A 27,639-nucleotide genomic window follows, 5' to 3' on the forward strand; every position below is an offset into this window, starting at 1 on the left:
AACCTCCTCAGATCAGAAGTCAGAAACTAGAGGTAAGAAAACAGATTTTAATTTCAATCTTCCAAAACTTGCCATGTTTTTGAAAGAAAGTGACCATTTATTACTTGTACGTATAAGAGTTTATCCCAAAACTGGCATCTAATTTAGAGACTTAATTAGAAAATTATCTCACTGTACAGTTCACAGAAAGAAACTGCAGAAGCTCCTAACTCCTGCCTGCTTCCATACGATATATAAAGAACCCCTATTTATAACAAGGCAGCTCAGAAGTCTTACCTGAGTCTGCTTCATTGCCCGTTCCATTCTGCGAGTACTTCCTTTCTCAAGCTTCGTCCGAAGGAGTAAGGCTGATGTCTGAATGGCCCAGAACTTTGGCTGAGAGAGCAAGCACTGCCGAGAAAAATAACATTTTTTCATTATTTCATTTTAAAACACACTGAAGACAGTAAAGTTTTTAACAGTGTTCTCAAGCATGAATGCTCTTTCCTATTCTGGAAGTCAAATATGTAGCTGTAGTACTTACTTGATGAATTGAAGGCTGTACCAATTACCTTAATCTATTTTCAATATAAAAGGCAGCCAACAAAACTACTTTCTCATTCTCAGCTACTGCAGCACTGTGTGTACATGTACCCATATGGTGCATACACCAAACTGTACCAATTAAAATAGCTTCTCAGAATGAAAGGAAAATAAGGAATTTGATACTGAGTAGTCTGGCTCAGCCTTCTCCACACCTGCACACTGGACAGTTGTAGACAGCAGCAGGGATCCTACTTCTTAAGGCTGAACAAAATCAGTTCTGTCTTGGCCTCTCCTCATGTGCAAGGTACTCTGCTGCCTGCGTTAACAGCACCTGCACATTAAATGGGCTGAAATTGCTAAGAAAATGAAGAATATTAATTAATTTAGAATGTGCCATGACTTGAGAATAACAGGAATAATTTTTGACGTGTAGTAGATGCATAGGGAATACGGAATGATCTAGGTAAAAAGCTTTCCTAAAGACATAGTAGGTTATCACTTGGAACGCTCTGCCCTGATGCCAGGAACTTGGTGCCAGTTTCCAACCACTAATTTTTAGGAAAGCCCAGTAGGAGATATGTAACCAATACAACTTTGATAACCCATAACAACATAGACCACCTGGATTCTTTCCAGTATGGTTTCAGACACAGTATACTGTTTTTCTGTTAGATATTCACTTTGAAAAGGGAGGCAGCAGGAAAACTTCCTTGCTAATTTTATTGACACTGCAAATATGATACAGCTTCTCTGAGAAAATAGATTTGTCTATAGATATTTGTAGACTGGAGAAAAAGCCTCAGTGGTTTTATTACTTCCTCTCAAAGATGTCCCAAAGCATTAAAAAGTATACCTTCCTGGTGGTTTGTGTGAAATGCTTGACAAATTCCTGTCATATTCCAATCTATCTGTTTTTCTTTTCCTTAGTGTTTTCACAGGAAAGGAAGCAGAAAGAAACAAGCTAAAACAAATTCTCTCCAAGCAAAACTACAATGGAAAGAGAGGCGACAGCAAATGAAAGCATAAATGAAAGCAGTATGAACGCATGTACAACCACCAAACACTTCAACAACAGCTGATCCTCCCTCTTGTGACCAACAGTCTCTGCACTGATTCTTTCATGACTTCTACTCAGTATTACATTAAGAAGTACCCAAAGGCTTCTATACCATCCTCTACATGCTGAGGACCTGGAAGTATTAGGGGAACACAATCGCAATGTTCTACGTTCCATATAATTTCAAGTTCCCTTTTACAAATTAATTACCATCAGTAAATCTGTTAACTGGTCCAAATCCTAGTTCCGAGAGCTCATCTCTCTCCTGTCTCATCATGGGAAGTTCAGTCTACTGCCTATTTTTGTTTGGTCTTAAGACAAACCCTCCACTACAGGACACAAGCAAGGCATTCCTAACAGAGGACACTGGTTTCTGAATTTATTCTTTGGTGGCCATTCCAGGTGGCTGCTAAAAAAAAAACCCAACAACTTATGGGATTGTTAAGGCAAACACTTGAACAATGTTTGTTTTAGCTTAAAAACTTCTTTTGTGAGAAAGGTTACCCTTTCCCTCATTTTCTCCACTATGGGTATTCTGTTACACTATTTTATTTTTTACTTAAAGGGAATTTTTTTCTGTGCTACATCATGGTAGATAACAGTATTTATTTTTCAAATTAACACAACATCTCTCAAAAGAATAATGAAAACTAAAGGGCTTGACTAATAACGCTCCTAAAGATATTTTCAGGTCCAATTACAGCCCTTGTCCAGCAGCACAGTACTTGCCCCCTCACTCTGGTTCACCTTCACAACTGGCACAAGCAGGGCATAGCACAAGGCCTCTGTGTCCATGCCATCCAGCTCTGCAAGAGAACCAGCAACTCAGGAAAGCATCTCCTCTGCCCCTATGTATACCTCCTACACCACTGTCTAGGCAGTGATTTAAGCAATCATGCTGTATGAGGTGTGTATGAAGTCATATGGGGAGGGAGGAGACGTGAAGAGATACAGGGCCGAAGAGAGGCAGCGATAATTACATTTCACTCCTCTGCAGGAGCAATGAGAGTCTTATCTTGAAAACCATCCTGCTTTTTAAAGGTATTCATAAAACAAAATGCAAGGTATACCTGCTCTACAATTACAGAAGAAAAATTTAAATTCTCTAACAGTTTTATTAATACAAAAGAGCACTGCAACTGCATAGGACAATGAGAAGCAGGCCTATTTTTCAGTTAAGAAACACTTGAAATTTTACACTTGTACTGAGCTCAGTCCTGTGCCAGAACTCAAATGCTCACCTTTTCATTGCCTAATTGTAATGTGTGAAGTACCACAGATACAAAATAATGCATGTATAAAGGGCGCAAATATTTATATACTCAATGGCTGTAAAGAATAATTTCAGAACATGTATCCATAACTATTAAGCAAGCTTTAATCTTCTACCCCAAATCTCCACATATTCCAGTTAATAAATATTTTCTTGTAAGTCCCAAAGCTTTATATTTTCACCTGAAGATAAATCTAGACTGTATTAATGAGACTATAGGTTACAATAAAACATCTGGAAAAAAGAAAAACTAAATCAAGATTATGCAAGTTTTGTCAACGTATCTGAAAAGCTTATTGTACTGTACCAAAGGCAGCTAAGAAGATTAATAAAATAATTCTAAAACAAAAACACTATTGAGAATCTTCACAAGTCATCTTTGTTCTTGCTTTAGGAAATGAATAATACAATAAAGAAAAAGAAAACCAGAAAAATTAGATGGGGTGAGAAGAAAGGAAAGAAAATAAGGTTATACAACATTTTATGCACTGAATGGAATGTTTTCACATGGGAAAACTAATTTCTCCAATTCTTCCCCACATTTTTTCCTACAAACAAGAACCCTGTATATCATCTTCTCCTGTCATACCAAAGTGTAAAAAGGAGATTACCAAAATATTACACAAACCAGAATATTCCATTCAATACATCATCCTTATATGATGTTGGAATGAAACATGATCCTCAAAGTCTTAATAACAAAGCAGTCCGTTATTGTACAAAACCTTTATAATGTCTCCATTACTATGTAAGAACAAAATTGCAAGTAATACCTGAACTGTGAGATAGGTGCACATTACTGATGACACCCAGATCAAACCCAGCCACATGAGTTCTGCCAAACTGAGGCTAACTCTCGGGTACCATTAATGAATGATTCAGCCTCATCATTATTCAGAATTTAACCTAGGTGTGATGCACTCCCTGATCACTCTAAAAACTTTCTGTTAGAGAAACAGAGAAAGAACGGTTGCAGAATTTGCAATGTCTGTACAAAATTCAGAACAAGCTAGCAAGAATCTTCAGGGAAGCTTGTGCCATTGATATTTCAAATGTACACATACATCTGTATATTATTTAAGAAGTTACAATGTTTGGTTTTAAGGAAACTACACACAGAGAAAGCAACCTGCGGTTTAAAAATCAAGAATGTAATATATTCAAGATAAAACAGAAAAGTTAACTTTTCCAGGGTTGGGAAAGTTGGGACACACAGAGGAGCATTACACAATATTATAAGATGTGCAACTGACAACCCAAACCAAACCAAAGTCTTCTGAAGTGCAGATGAATAAGATTGTATCAGTCAGCCATGACTTATAAAAGGTATAGGTTGTTCAGAGCAACTCTTCTGCATTACTCCATCTGCTATTCAGAAAAGTAGGAGTTTCTTTTTGACATCAAAGTCAGGAAGAGTTTACATGGGCTTATTAGACATGCTAGACAAGCTGGAACAGGTAAAGATGATCCTTGTTAACTGCAGTTCTAAATAATTTGAATATTTTCTGATTTTTCCTTATTATAAATCTATGCTTCAACTAAGCCCATTCTTTTATTCTTATACCTTGCTCACTGATGTACTACCAGTAGCCTAGCTAACTACTGTGATTGCTATGATGGAGCTATCATTTGAAAGTGGAATTTCAAACTCTGAGTTCTTTTAATTGCAACCAGTTGTGGAATTCCCAAGAGTTTGCACATCAGTCCATTGCTGAACCAAAAATATTCTGCTTATTGGCCAAATTGCCAGGATGCAGTGAAATGACTCACTTGAAGGCACAGATATGAGGCACCCTGAGGATTGCTCTATTCCTCTGTCATCCCCTCCAAAGAAACGACCTTTAGTTTAGATTCACTCAGGTATTTGCTAACATACTTCAAGTTACAAACAAACAAACAGAAAACATTGGGAGGGATTTAGAAAAAAAAAAAAATCCCTTACTAGTTTCTTTTCAGTAACAATTTCATTTAACATACTGCTTTTCCGAAAAGCCACACATAATTAAGATTTCCAGATTACTTATGTGGATTTATTCATGCCTATTTATGCTAGTCTTGCTTCATATAACCAAGTATATCATTATATGATGATTTTCATGAATTCATTCAGATAATTAACATGAAAACCTTATTTCTTCAATATAACCAAAGGCAAAATGACAACCTTATAACTCATTCTATGCTACTCTCTAAGATGAGAAAATACTGTGGCTTCTTTTCAACATCCTACATCGTGCACAGTAGTCATGCGAGTAAATTAAAAAAACCTAGTTGGAGGCATACGACTGAGGCATGAACAGGCAAAATTCTTGCTTCTTGCAGTTGCTTTGCAGACATATCTTTTAATCTCTGGTGAAGGACTCTATCACTGAAAGCTATCCTTCAAGTGCTTAATTTGTTTTTAAGCACAGAGCAAAGGATTCTTTGATATAAAAAGTTCTATGGAATTCAATCCTAAGAAACAAGGGAAGAAAATTAGTATGAGAGTAGGGAGAATTTGATTTTGTTTTCCACAGTCCAATCCAAATAATCTGACGCTTAAATTTCTGTGTAACTAAAGCAAGTTTTTATTAAAAAAAGTCATGTTCAAATGACACTTGTTAAATTTGAAAAATTTTTTTGGAAGTTTCTCCTAGCACTGAGCTGGTAACAGAAAAAGGTAAAATAAAATACAATTAAAAATAATTGATTTGTGGAAAAATCTGAAAGATGCCATATTATTGTAGAAAAGTTTCTTTAAATTTAACCTACATATTTTCAACAGAATAGTATTTTATAAAAGATAATCCTTGCAATTCTGAAAAAAGTATGTGCAGGAAATTTTCCCCTGGGAAGTAGTTAGATGAACTTTACAAAACTATTTCCAATTGCCTAAGAAAGATTAAGGCAAGCCAAGATCCAGAGAGAAACAAAAATAATACAAGTATTGAGAATTTTCTTTAGAATATCAACTCTTCTATTAATTGAGCTTGAATGCAGATGATTTCCAGTAGTACTGGCAGCTTCTCGTTGAAACAGGATTTGTAACTTTAAACAGTAATTCTGTTAGAACTCTATAAGGTAAAACAATATACATTTGTGACTAAGTGGCTTCCAATGCCACTGCATTTTTTTATGTTGTACTGAAAAGCATAAATATCAAGAGGATAAGAAAAAATACTAGATTTCTAGTTACAATTAAGCAGTAGAACCATGACTTGGCAACAAACAAGCCAGCTGATATGACCACTTTTTGGTTTTTTTTCTTGATGTATGAACAAGTAAAAATTTCTTGTTTGCTGAAACAAAGTAGCTTCTCTGTTCAAATCCAGCATACATACCAGTTCTGCTGTACCTGCCCATCCCAAAGATTTAAAAATAAGTAAGAATCAAAAGCAGATCTGATTATATATAATGACCAGCAAACACATAATGCTGAGGTTTCACAGACCCTGAATTCCTCCTGGTAGTGTTTTTATTCTTATCACAACGCTCAACAGTTTACTAACCCTTCAGTGACCAGAAATTAAGAGGAAACCACAATAACTATGCACATACACAAAACCTCAAAATATAATAAATACACAACTAAAATACATTACTGTTTTCTAAACAGGCAGAAGGTAAGCTACATATTTAGACAAGACGTTATTTGATGCTTAAGCTGATTTAAACATATATGTCAAAGGATTGTTTTTAAGCACAGAATGCTGTTCTGGTGAATATAAATATTTTAATGCAAAAAAGTTGCTTAGCAACCACCTAAAGGAACTGCTATCTCCTTTTATCTATATTTAAGTTAGAAGTTTGTATTTCATAATTATCACAGTACACATGCTCTGTATTCTTGGAGATGAAATTGCCAATAAATCAAAAATGCACTTAGAATTACAGAACACTGAATAATGATTGGAATAAAAGTTTTTTGTCTTTGATCCACCATTGTCCTCAGTTCAATGCTACCTCAAGATTCTTCCTCTTTTTATTTCCCATCATAGTATTATACACAAAAGCACTCTCATTACATCTCATTCATATTGTTATATATAATGATATATAATTACTCTATGTAAATCTCTATATGTATTATTATATAATTGTGTTAAAATTGAACCCTTACACCAAAATGTGTATCTGTAAATCCCCATCTAATTCAACCCAGACAAAGAAAAATCACTATCATTTTGGAGAGGTTATTTTTTTTTCATACTAACAGGGGAGCTCCTGTGGTCTCTTCATAAACCATCAGTTTATTGATATTCTTCAGAATAATCTGAAGTTCAGATGGAAACAACTCCTATTCCCATATACTTATACATATGATATAGAATACTTTTTTTTCTCTGAGAGTATCACATTAATGCACGATGACTTGACTTTAGGTTCAAAATTCAAATATAACCTGACATTAAAAACAAATATTCCTCTTGAACAGTGAATTGGAAAAGGTGGCAACAAAACACAGTATGCTAAATTCAAGCCTACTGACTTCACGGCTTGTACATGAGAAGTTGTACTAATGGATTCTGCAGTACAATCCTCGATTTATATAAACCATCATGACTACATGATAGTTCTGAACAAACAACAGTGGTTAACTTGGGAACAAACAAACAGGATGCTGAAGCAAATTATTTCTAACCATATTCTCATCGCAGCTTCTGTCATCTATAATCATTGGCACTGCAGACAACATTCCTAAATAATAATTTTGGAATTTACACCACTAATCAGGGTGGTAATTTGAGGACCTATAAATTCCTCACCTTCTTAAGTATTATCAACATGAAATATGTGATATTTGATTGCATGTGTCAATCTGAAAAAACAAATTTTGGGCATCTGTTCAAGACAGCAAACCTTCAGATAAATAAACTGTTAATCTCTAGAAACATTAGGATTGCTTTAGGCACAAGCAATTAGAAGATCTAACGCTGTATATTCTCCAGTCACATTTTATTAGCTATGAACACCTTCGTATTTTCTAAGGCCCAACAACAAAAAAATTACATTAGGATTTCACTTCAGATGATTCTTGTTACAACTTGACAAATTCTAATCCTATTTGGCATAATTAAGTCCTTAGAGAGCAACATGCACAAGATAAGGGACACAAACAAGGAAAATAGTATTTTCATATCTTGAGAATGCAAGGCTTCCATAAATCTTATGATAGTGGATATATTTAGTGGTTAGCAGGTAGAAAGGCAGAGAAGAAAAGATAGTCTGTAATCTATCCAGTAAATCTAGCTCCTAGCATAGACTAGCCAATACACTTAGTAGATTGCTCTTTGTTTCTTTCTTTCTTTCTTTAATTTTTTTTTATTTAAAGATCTGAACAGAGGGAACACTCGCATTAGTGTGTATTCTACTCCACATACATCTCTCCTCAAGGTCAAAAGAATTGCTCAGACATCAGACAAACACCAAAGGTCCTGTTGATATGTTTTAACAATTATCAAAACCTGTGCTGTATATGGCTTGACACATCTGTTTAATTTCACACTTTCACTGAACAGTGAAATCTATCCTACACTTCAAGTCACTCTAAGGGTGATTTGGACTGGAAAATCAAAATATTACCAACCTATCCTGCAAATTCGAAGTGTATATACGTCAACACAAAAGCAATTATTTACAAAATTTCTGTTTTTTTCCTATTAAACAGACAGTAATTTTAGCTAGCAACTGACCACACCATCTTCCATATAGCTTTGACAACTAAAATTTATTTGTAAAAACCTAACAATATGCAAAGTCTTTGGAGTTACAGACTACTAATCGATCAAACAGTCTTATGGCAAAATTATCAAGACAATGATAATTTACATTTTCTTTGCAAACACCACAACTTGTATTATACACTTATAATTAATTTTATTTTAGGCATTATTCCAAGTCCTGTTTCTTTTTCAGTGCTGCATGGGGAAAACGTGTTATTACTTGGTTAGATCTTAAATATTTTCTTGCCTAACAGTATCTAATATAAATTCTACATAGCACCTTTAGAGTATCAAGTCAAGAACTTTGCACTGTAACAAGAAAACAAAGAATTATGCACTGCTTGAGCCTGTATAACATGCAACAGCAGAAGTTATCTATTTTCCTTTATTAGGTCTTTCATTGATTTTAATGAGTTGTTACATCAAGATAGCACGTTACAGAGCAAATCATATGATCACTTGTCATTTTTTTTATGGTCCCTTCAAATTATCAGTCATTAAATGCTATGTTCTTTTTAAATGAATTGTGTCTGACTGTCAGTCAGGCAAACCAGAGAGACAGGCAGAAATCCTGAAAGTAAAGTGACAGAGGAGAAGATTTACTTTCCTGCACTGGCTGAGACATCAGCATGTGCACAGTGCCATTTTCCAGTACTGCTTTAATATTCTATATATATTTCAGTAGGTTTAGACCACACATTCAGCATATTTTTTCCCAAAGTCTAAAGCTATTCACTCAACTGTATGACAAGGGTTTATTTTGGTCTATAAAACTAATCCTGGGACTGTACAACTAAAATAGCTTTTCACCGCAACAGGTGTTAGCTGATCATGAGCAGAGCTGGGCTTAAAGCTCTTAGCCACAGCCATTAGAAATATGTCTGTGTTAAAAAGTCAAGAGCAAGGCCAAAACACGATCAGTGATCCGCATCAAGGGACTAGTTTAATTAGAACGATATTTTTAAAATTCGCTTTGTCTAGTCTTGTCTGGCAGCCTTGGCACTCAATTTGTAACATTACATCATTGTAAATACAGAGTACCTCTTGTTAAATTTGACTGCTAAAACAAGAGGACACTATCCAGGTTTTTTTGCATTTTTATATACTTCAATGTGTTTGAATGAGATTCTTTCACATATATAATTTCATGGTCTTGGATAATTGAATGCATTTGAAATAAAATACTAATTCTGAGAGTTTTAAAATTAAATACTTGTACACACTGGACACTTCCTTTTTTTCCCATCTGCAGCTATGAAGAGTTGTTACAAGTCTCCTTTTTCTCTGTCCATGCTTTATAAAGCAAAATGTATGCAAAGATGTTAAAAACCTCTTAGTTAGTTAATTGTTTAGACTATACTAGACTGATTTAGAAATGAATGTTAGACTCAATATAGCAGCAATTACATTGCACTTACCTAAATGCAATTTAAAGTTCTTAAGTATCTCATTTAATCTCAATTTGCAAGTGACTGACTCTTTCTGGAATTTATCATATCTGGAATTTATCACATCTGAAGGTACATTAAATACAAAATAAGAGTTACTCAGTAGCTGGTTTAATCAATTCAAAAGTTAGAAGGGAAGACTGGAATAAATTTTCTTCTCACAAGACTTACAAAATATTCCACTAGTGTATACAAGAAGGCTAATGTCATTTCGCATTAACTGTATTTTTCACAGCTTTTTTTTTTACCCCACTGAAATAGTGTTCTGTAGCAATTGGGTAGCTCTTGATAACATCCACCCAAAGGAATCCTCATATTCTACCCTGCTTATCACTCTAAATATATTTCCCCTCCATGGCACTGGTTTTAAGCAGTAACTCTTACTCCTTCTGATACCTACCTTGCAAAGAACAGCTTCTGGGAAATTATTTTTGCTAGGTCAGTTTGGAAATTGTGCTGGCTTTTGTGACATTTCTGTAGTACCTAGGACTTCAAGGAATAAAAAATCAGGCAGGAAAGCTTGGAAGTTAGTTCCCCTGAGTCTTTTTACACAGGTAGCGAAGACAGGAAGGTTCCCTAAAAAGACCATTTTGAACAAGCAACAACCTTAGAGGGTCCCTGAAAAAGCCTCTTACTCTCCATTGACTTTATGAAGAAAACTAGGTTCCTAGCTTATGCACATCGGTTAGATGCCCAACTGAGGTGCTTATTGCCAATGAATCCTCTAGACAGTTTCTCAATAATTTTATTTTATCTTCCAGTCTCAAATCTCATTTGGTTCCCTTGAGTTTGTCATGGGGCTGCAGATACCTCTGTAATGACTGTTTGTCCCGGTTTCAGCTGGGATAGAGTTAACTGTCTTCCTAGTAGCTGGTACAGTGCTGTGTTTTGAGTTCAGTATGTGAAGAATGTTGATAACACTGACGTTTTCAGTTGTTGCTCAGTAGTGTTTAGACTAGAGTCAAGGATTTTTCAGCTTCTCATGCCCAGCCAGGGCACCTGACCCAAACTGGCCAACAGGGTATTCCATACCATGTGACGTCCCATCTAGTTTAGGAACTGGGAAGTGGGGGGGCAGGGATTCACCGCTCGGGGACTGGCTGGGTGTCGGTCGGCGGGTGGTGAGCAACTGCCCTGCACATCATTTGTACATTCCAATCCTTTTATTACTACTGTTGTCATTTTATTAGTGTTATCATTATTAGTTTCTTCTTTTCTGTTCTATTAAACCATTCTTATCTCAACCCAGGAGTTTTACTTCTTTTCCTGATTTTCTCCCCCATCCCACTGGATGGGGGGGGAGTGAGTGAGCAGCTGCGTGGTGCATAGTTGCTGGCTGGGGGTAAACCACGACACTGTTTCATCTGGGTGGTGGAAAAGATATGCTCTAAACCAGACTTTATAGATCACAGATTTCGAACTGAAAAAACCCTAAGGTGTACCTTGCATTCTGCTACAGTTTTTAACTCAAGGCAAGGACCAAGTTGAGAAACATGTAAGTGTTTCCACAGATTTAATCAGTTTCAGTATTGTACTAGCTGGTATGCTAGCAATAGGTGTAAGGGAATATAAATCAGTACTCCCATTACTAAAGTGATCTGTCTCTTTAAAAAGAACAAAACACCCCACTGTGTACAACTCTTCTTAATTTCCTCTAAAGTAAGACAATTAATCATATTTCTGTAGATAGCACTATAAAAGCCAGCCTAAGAAAGGGAAGAATAATTTCCATTAAAAGGACTATACATTGTCTCTTTTCACTGAAGATATTGGAAGAGTACTGAAAACAGAACGATGAGTGAATTTTTTACAAAATAAATGCATCTGTTACTTTCAATAGTTCAACTCTGCCAAAACATTGCAAAGACTATAATCTGTTATCTGCTCAAAGATACTGTTACTATCCTCATTAGAAATACCAAGATACTTCAGTATCTTTCTTCAGCTAGCTTTTCTACATACCCTTAAAAGAAAGCATTCTTTGTTGAAAAAAAACCAACACAGCTGCTTCTCAGCAATAGAGTAACATTACTCCACATTCACGAGTGTCCTTTTCCTTTGTTCAGTCAATACTCAGACTCAGCATACTCAGCTGACAATATGACTAGAAGTCCTGATGGGGAAAAAGGATGACTTCCCAAAAGAAAATATCCTCAGACTTCACAGCCTGTTTGTTCATCTTGTTTTCTCTAGCAAAGCCTACATAGGTAACATTCAGGTAAAATGAGGCTGCCTCTGGTCTCGGTTCTTGTAAGTATCATTAGTTAGGACAACATCTAACTTCCCTTTCCATTCTCCATAACCGTCTCATTTGAAACCTGAAGTCATGCCTAGGCCAGTTCTCATCTGCAGTGAATTTTATTTTATTTTATTTTTGAAGTCAGGGAGCGAAAAGAAAGATAAGAAAGGTCTACATCTGCTGCTTTTACTAACTGATATAAATACGTTGCTCTGTAAAATGCTGCATCTTTCTTTTTCTCTCCTTTTGCTTCCATGAATGCTTTCTCACACGCAGAAAGAATACTAACCAAAACAACTCTCTCTTCCTCTCCCCAAGTACATTTTTAAGGGAAATGGTTAAGCACCTGTTAGAACAATGTTCATGTCCAAAGCTCAGTCCCTATCTGTTTCTTCTTCTTCCTGCTGCAGTCTTAACGCCTTCTGAATACACAGCAAGAATTTCCTGAGCTTTCTCTTACGTTGGATGTTTTCTATGTTTTTTTCTTGGAAAATCTCCTGTCTTTCTCCGTAACCCTGCAACTCAGAAACACACAAATATCGTCTGTATTAAGAAAATTAAATTAAAGGAGGTCATTTCATGCAGACACAGGTATACTGGTATCTGACCTCTCGTCAGAAGTAGAAGACAAGCATGTGATGATTGTCCTTCCAGCTAGCTGTGAATGTAGCTCTGCAGATAAAACTGAAATGGTGGCCCAGTGTCCCCTACATTACACTTCACAGACAAAGAGGTCAAAGAAAACAAGCACTAAAGAAACATTCGCTTGCAAGGGAAGCCTAATACATTCCACAGAAAAAGCTACGTGAAAGGAGTACAAAGTTTTATGCTTACTGAAGAATCTTCCTTGGAAACAAAAGACTCAACGTTTTGTATGGATTTAAATATAACAGAAACACAGAAAAGCAAGATCACATTAGCTTGCATGGAACAAAAATAAAACAAAAAGTAGGGAGACACCTAGAGTGAGCTATAAACATGATTCTTTGATTCTGCATAATGCGGTCTGTTATTTAACTTGCATGCATGCAGGTACGTAACTTTCAGAGAAACCGATGGCAGGAACAAAAAATCACAATTCAAAGTCATTTTAGACACACTGGAAAAATCAACTCAAATCAGGTTCTGCTAGGAAAATGTTTTAATGCTTTTTTTTTCCGCCTTATGATTTTCTACTTTCTAATAATAATATAAAGGTATTATCTGAGTGTCATATTATTTGTTCAATTATATATCCAAACTGCAGATCTATCCTGGTTGTCCAAAATTGTTTAAATTTTCTTCCACATTAATGGGCATCGGTGGGCTGATATTTAGCAAGTTTCTAAGAGCTTAATGCTCGGCAATGATACTAAGTGGTATGCATATTGTATCCTCTTGTAAGAGTTAAAAAAAGAATAATTTGTCATGCTGTTGCTTAAGTTGGTTTTTGGGTTGGTTTTTCTTTTCATTTTGAGACACTATTTAAGCTCAGAATTAAGTTTTCCTTGGAGGTTCTCAATTTTTTTAGGAGAAGGAAGAAACTAGAGAAGAAAAGGAAATGTCATGAAGAAAGAAGATACTGTTTTATTTAAAGTAATCTGCTTTCAATAACTAGTGAAGGGTAAACCACATAAGATATGGCTCCCATTTTCACTTAGAATGGAGTCCAGCCATATTACTGACACTCGCTCTGTTGCGCCAAACATATCACTTATTCTGTGTTATGCGGAAAACAACTTCAGCCAGATTTGACTGTAGTAGCATTGTCTTTTTCAGGTCTGTGGTTTGGACTTACTCCTGAAACAGGCTAAGTACAGACTTCCACGCCACATCACAGTACTGCATTTATATCCTAAGGCCCAATCTCGACAGCAATAAATCAGGTTTTTGGATTCAAAAGATTAGACTTTAACTCTTTGGTACCAATGATGAGGATTTCCCTAGGTATTAAACAACAGTGAATTTCTCGTTTTAACTGCTCAGCCTCAGGAATTTCACCATCTCTGCCAAGGTTCTGAACACATCATGTGCTCTTTTGATATTTATTATCCTGAAAAACAGAAAAGCACATTAAAGAAATGGTCTTGCACAGGTAGTAAAACAGTGAATTTGGTTTGAGAACGGCTAGATACCATATTTGAAAGATAGATAGTTTCAGGACTATATGCAATGGTAACTTGCTGTCTGAGGACCTGCAGTCTGTTTAGTCTCAAGACAAACAAAGCAAATGATTGAAAAAAGGGAGAAAGATAGAAAATTGGTGCCAATGGAGAATATTTTCTAACTTGTTCCATTCAGATTGGCCACATGGGAGAAGAAACATGTCCTACCCCCTACTAGGTATTCCCTTGGAAACTACCATAGTAGGCTTTTAAATCCTCTGTCCTGCTTGCTCCACCCCACCCTCAACCTTGCCTCTCCTCTGACAAGGAGCATTTTTGGAACAGACACTGCTATAGCTTAACTTATCCTCTTTCCATTTCTGGTACTGCTGCCTATGGCTACAGACAAGAACCATGATTTGTCAATACTTTCTTTAGGTTGGTCAACTCTTTCTCAGCACATATATTATTATTTTTTTTAAAATAGTACTTCTTACTCAGCAAAATCCAGGTAAGAGTACACATTAAGGTTCCTGTTTCTTTTTTTCCGCTTCTTTGCTTGTTTGAACTGTTCAGGGCAAACTCAATGTTTGCAGCACTCCAGACCACTGGAAAAATCCCTTAGGCCTGACAGATCAGGCATCCTTATGCAGCTGCCCCAGGCTGGTGGAAGTTGTCTGTTCTGCCTGCCTACTCGCATTTATGAGCTCACTACTATGTTTTTTCCATAGACTGCCACTGATGCTTCCTGTTTATTTGGTCTATCAACAGCATTGCTTTATATACTGCTGCCACCTGATGCAGCACAGATTCTTACTCTAGCAGAAACTTTTATCTTTACTTTTGCAGTGATAACTTCAGGACAAATATCCATTTACAATAATTATCCTTAAAATAGCTTAACAGTATCTTTTGCAGGAAGAGAAAGTAGGGTAGCAAAAATACTGGTTCTCAGACAGATTTGGAGCACAACCATAAAAATTATACAACATAATGGAGCTTTAAAAGCTCCCTTCACATCCTCAGTAAAAGGCATAAAATTATCTTCTTGAAAAGAACCAATTTAAATGTTTTCATAATTTCAAAACTTTAAGATTAGTCAACAAGAATACTTCAACAGTTACATACAGTTTTTACATTATAAAAATACCATTTGTGAATCCATCCTATAATGATGTTAACTAGTCAAAATCATCTATCACATTTTTTTCTGTAACAGGAACAGCGAAAAAAAAATCAGGAAGAATTACATGCCTAAAACAGTGATTTATAGTAAGGTTGCCACTGACTTTACTATTAAGCCATGTATAGAATTTCTATAAAGCATCTTCACAACCTTCAGTCTGTAAGAACAGCTGTCTGTAGAACAATGGTGAGGCATATCAGAGGAAAATCCACACAATGCCAGACAGGAGTCTACAGGGAGTGTATCATACCTGGTTTTCCCCTGTTTTGAATGCCAGCATCCACCAGCATCCAGTTGTAGGAATTCTGCCTACAACAGTCTACTATTCAGCAGTTCTACATTGTGCAATACCGGGTGTTCACCAATAAGTGTAACATGTTGAATGCAAGAGGCATGCCTCAATTACTGTTTGGTGGACTAAGCGGCTAGGGTCAAAGTCTGGAGATGACAATTTCAGTGAGAGTTCTAGGACAGTCTCAGCAGTTTCCCAGGAAAGAGCATATTAACAAGTCTTGATGTCCACTAAAAAAATATTTGATTTCTGATTTCTTCCAGTTCCTGACTTCACCAGCAGAAGTATTCTGTCTCTTTAAGGAGCTACGGTTCCCATTACATGCAATAGGATCAAGCTGCTGGAGGTCACCAGGAGCCTGGCTTTAAACCTTGTATGCAAGAGTTTAGTTTCCAGGAGCAAAACAAAGCTGGAGCCACCTTCCTTTCAGAGACTGAAGACACAATGGTCCTGAAAGAAGACCAACTCCTTACACAACAACCAAAAGCAAGGAAGAAAAGGAATAAAAACAGAGTCAGCAATATGTGAAGAAGAAAGTAATTAGGGAGGGTGAGAGCAAGAGTAAAAGTCAGATAAACAGGAGGCGAGAGCTGACAAAGGAGGGCTAAGATGAACATGGCATAGATGACTAAACAAAAAAAAGGAAGGTGACATAGGCACAAGTGACTAATGCTGAAAAAAATGAGTGAGAGACTGCTGGGGAGCATGAAAGAAAATCCTGTCTTGGTGGGCAAAAGTGAGTAATGTTCCCAAATCTGACAGAGGTGTGTGGAGAGAAGCTATACTCTGAATATATTTATTAGAGACCAAAGGCAATGTCTGGGATGTGTTTAGACTTGAAGGAAGTTAAAAGCATGAGCTCTAATGGATTAAGATTCAAACAGAACAGTCTAGCACCTGTCCAGTTTTATTATGCACATAAACAACAGCAGTTATTAAAATAAATACGAAAATTGGATGAAGAATCATAGAATAGTTTGGGTTGGAAGGGACCTTTAAAGGTCATCTAGTCCAACCCCCTTGCAATAAGCAGGGACATCTTAACTAGATTAGGTTGCTTAGAGCCTCGTCCAACCTGACCTTGAATGCTTCCACAGATGGGGCATCTACCACCTCTCTGGGCAACCTCTTCCAATGTTTCACCACCCTCTTCATAAAAAATTTCTTCCTTATATCTAGTCTGAAAAAGCTACAAGACATTTTCCTGAGATAAACAGAAGAGGCAATCTTTTTAGTTACGCATCTCCAAGCTTCACATTTTCCCAGCTCTGTTAAAGATTCAACACACACATAAGTAAATGTTTGCCTACTACAGATAAGGGAAAGATACAGAATATACAGACAAATAAATACACACACTGCAGTTCTTACACAATAAACTGTAGGATGAGAAATATGGCCTTATTCCAGCAACTAAATAACCTACTTGCTTTCTGAATCTTACTACTAAGCTGTTAAACAGCTTCAAATCATGCAATATGTTCAAAACAAAATAAAAACAATTTTCTAAACATATTTCCTTCCTTTATTCTAAACCAGAAAGGGTTTCACCGACATGTATTAAACTAAAAAGCAAAGAAAACATAGTCAGTTTTAGCCAATGATAAAAAACAAACCAGGTATGATACTAGTTTGGGGGAATGCAAATGCATATGCTGTTCCTCTCTGAGTGTTGTAATCTTAAAATCAAACATCTCATTTTAAAGCACAGAAAAATCTTTCACAGTCTATTTATAGAAATTCATAAAAGTTATTTTCTCTCTCATCTTTGGTCTAGACTAGATAAAAGTCATTGTAGAATGTGCTGGCCAACATATTCTGACAAATGTACTGAAGAAAAATCTAGATGACACAAAACATGAAGTCTTTCAAGAAAAAAAGCACAAGACCCAATTTAATTAATGCAAGACATGCTTAAGGATATTATAGACAGGCAGTAAAATCTTCTCAAATACATCAAAATACACCAACTAATATCTAGTGTCATGATTTTTATTTCCATTCAGAAAAGGCCTCAAATCTCAGCTTCACAGATAGAAAAACATTAAATAGTTTAAATACTTCTAAAACATTTTTGCAAATTGAAACAAAGAGAACACGATGCTTTTAAACATTTTATTGGCATTTATTTGAATAGTCTTCATAACTATCAGCTCTACTTGCTATGATTAATGCAGCCAATCCAAACATGTCAGAAGTGTTTATGCCATACCATATTATCATATATGCTAAGGGTATAAATTATACACAGAAAAAGTCTGAATTTTCTCACAGTAATCATGAGACTCTTTATGATATACTTTACATGAACAGTCCACTAAATGAGCCGGCATTGTTTGTATTTCCTCATGTAATGAGCTAACCTTCATAACCAGAATATTTATGTATTCACACAACTGGAAATTAGTTTTCATAAGGGTCACAAACACTTCATGCAAATTACCTTATGAAATTTTCTTGCATATTTGATGTAAAAATAATTATTAAAAATAACACTTTGCTTATCAGTACGTAAGTTATGCCAGTAAAAATGTATTTGTGGAAGAAAAAGCTGAGTGATGGGGTCTGCTGGCAAGAATACATGCTTCCCCTGCCCTTGAGTCATAACGTAATGCTTAGTACATGATCAGTACTGGAATTCAAGCATTCTGTACATACAAGTAAAATAAATGTGCATACAACCTCCATGCAGATGTATTTAGATGTTTCATTAATATAATCTTAACATCTTAATTTCTGGTCAACAGCACTTGAAAATTCCACTTTACTATTTAAACTTGCTGTTTTTAAGAAAAGACAGGAAAGGAAATACTGTAGAAATACCAGAATCAGAGCTGCTTAACCTTCATCCTTCTATAACATGGATGCCACTAAGCTTTTCCACAACATACTGAAGCCAACTAACTACTTATACAATGGCAGCACACTGTACAAAAACACACCGAAGATCACTGCTGAACAGAATGGAGTTTGCTCAAATGAGGACACCTAAGCATGTAAATGGATATTTTGCTGAATCTAAGCTATAAGTGTTTGTTTAGGAAAATTTTTCAAAAACAGGTTAAAAAAACCCCAAATCTTTCCCCTTTATATCTCCTTTCAAAAGCCCATGGTTTATAGACTTAGAAACATAATTCTTCCCACAAAAATCTTAAATTGACCATCAATAAATCCCCAGAAGAAAATATCAATTAGAAATCCCTTCCAATAGCTTGGCTACCCAAAACTTCAGGATTAAAAAGACCTAAGGAAAAAAAAAAAATGGAAAAATCACTGGAGACATTTTATTTTTTCATCCCTAGTTTTGGGGGAATAGAAAACCATGCAGAAGCAGGGTAAGATAGATTTATTTCTTATCAAGTTCATCTTACATTTCCCCCCAAAGCAGCTAGAACAGAAGAATAGCTAGAACTGACTGCACCTGTTTCTCTTAAAAAACCAAACCAAAACAAAAAACACAGTGACATTTTAGTGATGTTAAATGAATCAGAGAGTATCAGATTTGCACACTTCAGACACCTTGAGGGGGAAGAAAAAACACATACTTCATGACTGATCAACAACTATGGCATTCTATTCAAACCTATCCTAAATTGTACAATAAGTTAAAAAAATTCTGTTACCTTTAATATAGACCAGAAAGAATGTTTGGGGTGCTGACATGAGAAATGTTCTACTTCCAATTCAAAATACAGACATGATATGATCAGAGAAAATTAAACTCAGTTGCTTAGACACAGTAGGAACTTGACCAGCAAATAAGAATTCAACTACCTTCATTTTTTCAGATGCTATGGAACAAGCAAGATTAGAGTAATATTTGAAATGTTGGGTTAGATAGAAAAAAACAAATGAAGGGACAATACTAAAAACTAGGCAGAAGAGATCAGGGCAAGACATTAGGACAGCTAAATAAACTTTAAGAATAATTCTTCCTCACATATGGTAAAAGAACAAAAATGTAAGTTTACTTTGAAAACAGCGAGACTTGGATTTACCCCTTGTTTAGTTCACCTAGTGAAATAAAAGTGCCCCCACCCCAGCCAACCAGGCAGATCACTAGAATATAAATCACTAAAAAAAAAAGTGACTGCTAGTACTGATAACATATTAATTGAACTGATCATCAGAATATTGTCAAAAAGGGAACATTAAGCACTACACAGAGCAGTGAGAATGTCTTATTTCCTTCAGATGATACCTCAGCATTTTGTTGAATAGGCGTTTTAATTTCATCTTGTTGCAATGCAATCTTTCTTGCTAAAGTAAATTATAATAGTTATAACTGGTAAAGGACACAAGAGGGGGAAGGGAAGCCTGCAACATGTCAACTGGCTGTCAGAGAGGTTGCTAGAAAAAATAAGTGAGCTGCTGATAGATAAAGAGGAAGGAGGAGGGGGAGAAGGAAGGCTGCTGTGGGAAAAAGTCTTACTAACTGTCATCAAATTTGCCTGCTTCACTTCTCAAACCCTTAGACAAGCAAATAATCTATTAATATTGAAACATGATTTTCATGTTCTCTTACCACTGCGGTTTTCAGTAAGACCACTAAAATCTATTGCTTGAGTAATTCTGTACAGATTATATGGAAGAGCAGACTATTCTAGAAAGGAAAGGCTATCCCAAATTTCTTCCTGCTCAGAAAGGCACACAACAAATCAGGAATCTTCTCCTGTAAGATATGATGCAAGCAGAGCTGTGGATCTCATGGACTCGGGGAAGAATGTACACCACAGAGCAGAACAAAGTTGAAAGGGATAAAAGTGTCAATGATGTTGAAATCTGATATTTTGTAAAATAAAACAACTTCAAACAGACTGTTACTTAATCCCACTTTTGGAATGGAATGCAAGCTTCCCCCCTGCACTGCAACACATGTACTACAGCACCCAGTTACTTTACCCTAAAACATCTAAATGCATACAATACAACAGCAGCAAGAATAACTGAAAACACTAGGTTAATTTCCTATCCACAATACATTGTGAACATAAGTTCCAGACACTTTGTGAATAAGCTTCCAAGAAATCAACTTGAGCCTTTGCACATTATACTCCAGCAGAAAGAGGCAGCTTCTCTTATGCTACACTCAATCAGATTTCCCAGTAATGTGTGATGGGCCAGAAAGCATACATGCGTTAAATGAGCAGCAAGTGCTTAGATCCTGACATTCCTAGAAAATGATTCAGACTTTTGAATAAAAGTGCTTAGAAGAAAAAAAAAGAAAGAAAAAAAAAAGAATACAATAGCTGTGAATTCATTTACTTAAAAAAAAGGTCTTACTAGTACTAGCAGGGCTTTGCTGAAAGAAAGTCTTTGCAGTGTTATAATCTTGTAACCAACAGAGGCTATTCAAAATAGGCAACACAGCTTAGAAAAGTGAAAGAGACTTTTTATAAAGCCACAAAAGTTACAGCAGTAGAGACACATGGCACTCTTAATGAGCTTTTCAGTACTCTTGCTGCTTATAAAACATAAAGAAAACTGCAGCCATTTTCTCAGCAGAGAAAAATGCACTGCTTTTATTTAAGCTATATAAACAACTTCTCTTTAGAAACCAAATTGGCATGTTAGTTTTATAGGGATTTTGATAGGAAGGCTTAACATTAAAAATATCATATGCTGTGATTTGATTGCTCCCTAGTTCACCATTAATATCACAAATGCCATACAAAAGATGAGAAAAACAAAGCATTCCCATTTCCACCTTCCACTCCCTCCTCCCAAAGCACCCTTCCTACAGTGAAAAGCAGAAAAAGTATTCATATATGCATATACACACACACTCAATAAAATGTGCACTGTAATTCTTTGCTGTGATTTTCAAAGGTACCATACAATGTCAGTTTCTATTACACTCAGTAAATGCCCACCCCTGAAAAAAATAATCTATCCAACCATTCCCAAATTCCTTAGCAAAAACAGTCTCTTATGGAATCAGTAGCTCAACACAGTGGAAAAAAACCAAAAGACATGAAAGCATTCCCATCTGGTCCATCTTTGGAATACACAGTATTCCTTGGATTTTGACAGACTCCCTCCACATTCTCCAAGTCCTTCATCGGACCTTCATATCCTTCATGGCATTTCTGGAACAATTTCAGAATGATCAGGTATTTTTGTTAGAAGATGGTGAATAATTTTTAAGTTTGTACTCTGAGCAAAATAAAAGCTATTACACCTTTTTTTCCTCTTTAAGAAATATATCCTCACCTGTTCAAAGTGTCGATAGACAGAAGAGCTGACAGAACTTCCTTTTCCTGGTCTTCCACCACTTAATACAGAAACCAACTGCTCTACTCTTCATAAATGATAGAAGTCTCAGGGGTATAACAAACCAATGCAACTACATTTTCCATGGTCCCTTTTCTTTCCCTTCTCATCTTCTATGGATTCCAAAGGATACAAATATGTGGCTAAGATGTGGGAAGCACAAAGCAAGAGGCTTATCTTCCACAGTTTCTAGTTACTTTTACTCCTCAGTCCCCTACAGGTTAATACTGTTGCTACCACTCAAAGTCCCTTAATCATAACACTAATAAGGGAAAAAAGTAATATTCTCCTACACTGAGCTAAGTGCTCATCACATTTACCACAAAGACCATTTCTCTTGGACAAAGCAAGGGCTAGGACAGATGGAAGGGGTGATAGTAAGGTAAGGACCAGCTGCAGCTCCTTAATCCTGCATATTCTGTTGGTGTGTCATATCAGACTATGAAACACTGAATTGCCTCCCCAGTATGTACACTATAAGCTATAGTATAAGCTTTCTATAAAGCTGTTAGAATTTGTATTGCAGAGTCTAATCTTACTAGTGGTTTTTTTTAAACATTTTTCTCTTTTGTAAAAGAAAAATGTAACACCATCTAGTATTTTATTCTTCCCCTATTTCTCTGCAAGAACTGCATAATCTTAAAATTAAAACATAAAGGAAGATTTACCAGTTCTTACATAGAGCTTTCATATGTTCCTGGAACTCTTTTACATTTCAGAAATACTTTTTAGTTTCCTGTTCTAAAATTCATGTTCACATGATGGACATCTTTTATAGAGCTTTAAATGTAATTAAAAAAAAATTCTGTTAAAAAATATACTGAAATATCATGTACATTTATATAACAGTGTCGTTCATTTAATCTCCTCTTTGGTATATTGTCTTAACCGCATTACCTATTTGAAATAATGCAAACAGCAAATATTTAATAGAAGTTCTTTTAAGACCTTACTCTTATTCATTTATGAAAAGGATTATTTTTTCTACAAAAGTATTTGGGCCACTGATATACAGATCAGTGATGTACTTGTGAACTTCTAGGGAAAAACTGCTGCCCAATATAAAACCCAGCAGACTTCACATTTGTTTTTTAATATTAAAAACAATCCATTGAAATTAAAGACTGGATAAGGAAGCATATTTAGGCACTGTAAAACTAACTTGGGGAGCTGGGAATAAACTAAACTACAAAACCTCAATGTGAAAGCAGTACCGAGTTAGTTCTTTTGTTTCTTGCATCGTATACTTCCTACTTCCTTTATAGAAAGCTCTGGGGAAAAAAAGTTTATTATAAGGAAGAAACCAGTAATTCTAACAGAGAAGCACTGGGTTTCACTACTGGTTCACTGTCCCTCTTTTCCTCTCTTAAAAATGGCTTTTAAATGCAATATACAGTTAGCTAAATCAGAAAGTTTGCCAAATATCATATGCGTAACTGTGTCTCTGAAGCAGCTTGTGTGGTATTTGATTTCTAAAAAAGATCTTAGTTTCTCAGGAGTCCAAGTGCTTATGATAATAGAATTAATTAAAAACATTACAATTGTTTCCCTAAACAATTATGCGTGAGAAAAAGAATATTTAATTTCCTTTAAAATCAAATGTTTAATTTTATGTTTATTCTTAAGTATGTGAGCTACATTACTTCTCATGTAAAGATATCAAATCAACAATTTAACTATAAGCAGAAAAAAAAAGGAAATCAAATGTATCTAATTTCAGCTATAGATTAACAGCTTAAAAGTTGAAATATTATGCTGATGATAGGTGAACAGATTTCACTAGAACACCTCAAGCATTGAAGCCCAAATTATTGTACCAAGAGGAGCTATCCCAGCTAGTGAGACTACGTACACAAGTACACAGGAGTTGATATACCCCCACACCTTTCTCCAAAAATTAGCAATACTAAAAGCAATTCTTAGTTACAAAAGTTAGTACTTTTAGAACAATGGCAACTATTCCCAAGCAACTTCAGTAAATGAAAAGCAGCAATCCTTTTGTATTTGACTGCAGTCACCAAGCAGTGACTAATAGTGACTTAAAAGTGTTATTTTTAGGACTGTAAGCTATGTTGTTTAAAATACATATATATATAATCTTACAGATCTAGTAATTTTCAACCTCTACAGATATAAAAGGGAGTTTAGAATGCCTGTTTGCCAAACTACACCTGGTATGAGACAGGACCACATCATCTACTTGAGTTCACTTTGATCATCCTTTCCCTCTCATACTACCTGGACCTTAATTCTCTCTGCTTGAGAGAAATTGCAGGTCACATGCATTTGTTTTGCAGTGTCCAAAGCAAGAGGATCTCTTGCCAATTCACTGATCTATTAAAAACGCCTTACAATTTCTCAGGTTTCCTAAGGTATCTTGAAATGCCCTCCTTTCTTCAGGAAACATAAATTTCAGCAGATATCAGATGAATGCATGACAACCATCTAACCAGCCTGCAGATTTAGGAATCCACATGTAGGCTGAGAAGATGCCTGCTCACACACACACACACACATAGCAGTTTAAATGATGCTAAAGAATTTACTAGAGCGGCATTGATACAGTGCTCATTTGCCTGTTTTGCTAGGTAATACCAAAGCTTGGTAAATACCTTCAACACAAGTGATAACAACTGCGGTGCCACTTACTTACTCAGCTAGCAGACACCTTAAGAACCAAGCCTGTGTTAACATTCACACAGAACATCCCTACTGCCAGGGAGCACAGCGATGGATTTGCTTGCCTTGGTGACTCAGAGCTAAGATGTAAAAGAGCTCAGAGATTTTATCATGAAATTCTGCAGTGACTATCCACGATTTTAGGCTCAGGTGCAAACTCCACAGAAGATGCCTTTATTGAAAAGAACTTAAATAAGATAATATCTGATTCCTGCTTTCAGTTTCCAGGAAAGATCTGGGATGGTAATGTTACAATTCATACTTGTTCTTGTTTGTGTCTTGGGAACATAGGTCAAGATCAAAAGAGAAAATAATGGTTAAGATTGAATTGCGTCCCTACATCCAATTAACTCAGAAACATTAAGCAGAAGTTTAAAAGAATACTATCCTGATATTGAAATTTATTATTTCCTCTAATTTTTAGGCTACGAGCTACTTCTTTAAGCCACTGCTGTCCACTTTGCACCACCAGCAAGATCTACATTCTTGTTCGTTTATCATTATGGACTCTTCTTTTTTGCTACTCAAAGCACAAAAGTGATAGGGAAGCCTACACATATCTTTCAGCTGTGTTTCTTTGGATATCTATCCTGATAGTGGCTACTGATCTTACAAGGGTGAAGCAAGCTGTAGCTGACTTAAAAGCTCTATAAAAAGATAAATAAATAAATGAATGAAAACACAAGCTCCTCACAGTCACTGCAATAAATATTTAAGGAGCAAGTTCATCAGCTGTCCTGTTATTTTTGAGGAATCAGCCACTAGATGGCAGAAAAATGCAGTTTAATTTTTTCATCATTATGAAGAATTCACCCAACAGATCTCCTACACCTCAGATAACAGGTAGTACAATCTGTCAAGCACTGTCAGATAAAAGATGACAGTAAAGCTGATTATCTTTCTTGCCTAGTATATATATGTGCTACCTTGACCTTTTATCTGCTGTAAAACCTGAAGAGTGTTTAAATGTTTGAAAACTCAAATGTTGAAACAGCAAAATCCCACTTCTAGTTTCAGTATTCTGGAAAGTACACCACTACAGGAGTAGGGCCAATCTTGTTAAAAATGTTCTGTTATCACAATATCACTCCATTTAATATTAAAAGGATAGAATATATGGCGAAGTTATTTCAAGATTCAGGTATATAATGGCTGCTTTTCCACCCAAGAATTATGCAAACAGTAGTAGGTCATGGGAAGACTGAAGCAGGGAGTATACAAAAAAAGTCCAGGGAGTTTGACAGGAAAGAAAATATGAGAAGGAAAATTCTGAGTTTTCACAGAAAACCCTCAATTTAAAATATATTATTTTAACAACAAAAACGGCAGTGTTTGTTTCAACAAAATTATATGCATGTCTTGACATTTCATACATTTGCATTGACATTATTTCTGCAAAAAAATTATACTGTAATAGCTTCATCATTTTTTAGAAAAGCTTGTAGTACTCGGTTCACCACCTTTTTTCATTCCTATGGCCTCTTCTGTGTGCATTTCCTTCCTTTGCACATATTTATTCTTTCTGTAAGTGTTTTCGCCTCCTTTAATGGTCATTATTCTTTAATATGCTTATTTGGTACCTCAATTACTACAGTATGAAGTGAGAGCAGACAGTTTCATTTTTTCCTACATTTCAATTTTTTCCTGCTCTCTACTCCCACCTTTTAAAAAACCAAAACTGTAGTTCAAACCAAAATACTTCACAAACTATATCATGAGAAAGCACTATGATCATTGTAGCAACAAATAGAAAACCTACATAAACCAAACTGTTTTACACTGATTCACTCAGCTCCCTCATGCAGATCTTTCATGTACTGTATTAGCATAGGGACTTAAACAAACATTACTTTAAAACCAACCTATTTTACATTTATCTGTCTAACAAAAAGATTAGGATTTTCTTTTTTACAGATTTCCTGTTACCACAACAAAAAAACCCAACCCAACATTACCATAGTTAACCTAAGATTACTGTCCACAGTCCTTTCACATAACTACAAGTGTCAGAGATAAAATTCTAGCTCAATTGAAATCAAAGGGATTTTTGCTGAGATGCTATTCACACACTTTTAAGAGGAATTTACTTCTTCAGATGGCACTACTATAGCAAAAGGGGCTCAGACTACCAGGCTTAGGTGGGAGAGCGAGCACTCCTTACTGTACCAAAGCTGAAGTCTAACATTGTGGAAAGTAAACAAAAATGACAATATAACCACTGGCCTTTTCTCGTCCACCTCCCCGTATAAACTACTGTCGTAAAACACACAAAAGCAGAAAAGATTGAGGAAGGAATCAAACTGTGTTTTGTCTTGAGTAAAAAAAAAAATACATTGAAAAAATACTGAGTTAGAATTTTCAAGGCTTCTTTGGAAGTTACAGAATTGTTCTGCAGCAAATCAGCCATTGAACCGGGAAGAAACAAGTCTAAGCAGAACATCTGATACACTGACTGAATAAATATGACAGAATAAAACTGAAATTCCTTTTGAACTCCACTTAAACACTGTTCAAAAAAGAACACTTTCACCACTACTGCAATAGGAAGGGTTTGCTGTAAAAATGCATGGTTTAAAATGTGGTAGGTTGACCCTGACTGAATGCCAGGTGCCCACCAAAGCTGCTCTATCACTGCTCCCCCTCAGCTACACAGGGGAGAGAAAATATAATGAAAGGCTTGTGGGTCGAGATAAGGGCAGGGAGAGATCACTCACCAATTACCGTCACGGGCAAAACAGACTCGACTTGGGGAAAATTAATTTAATTTATTACCAATCCAATCAGAGTAGGGTAATGAGAAATAAACCCAAATCTTAAAACACCTTCCCCCCACCCCTCATTCTTCCTGGGCACTGCTTCACTCCCAGATTCTCTACCTACC

The 27,639-nt window shown here is 35.8% G+C and overlaps 1 protein-coding gene across 1 annotated transcript in view; it reads right to left on the reverse strand.

Moving 5' to 3' along the window:
• The window catches only part of TTC27 (tetratricopeptide repeat domain 27), a 142,130-nt gene that overhangs the window by 61,071 nt on the left and 53,420 nt on the right, over positions 1-27,639 (reverse strand). Inside the window, exon 10 of the mRNA XM_010581214.1 lies at positions 277-390. Within this exon, the coding sequence (XP_010579516.1) occupies positions 277-390 (114 nt within the window). The remainder of the gene's footprint in view (positions 1-276; positions 391-27,639) is intronic.

Source organism: Haliaeetus leucocephalus, unplaced genomic scaffold (genome assembly GCF_000737465.1).
Source record: "Haliaeetus leucocephalus isolate CR32 unplaced genomic scaffold, Haliaeetus_leucocephalus-4.0 Scaffold752, whole genome shotgun sequence".
Taxonomy (NCBI): domain Eukaryota; kingdom Metazoa; phylum Chordata; class Aves; order Accipitriformes; family Accipitridae; genus Haliaeetus; species Haliaeetus leucocephalus.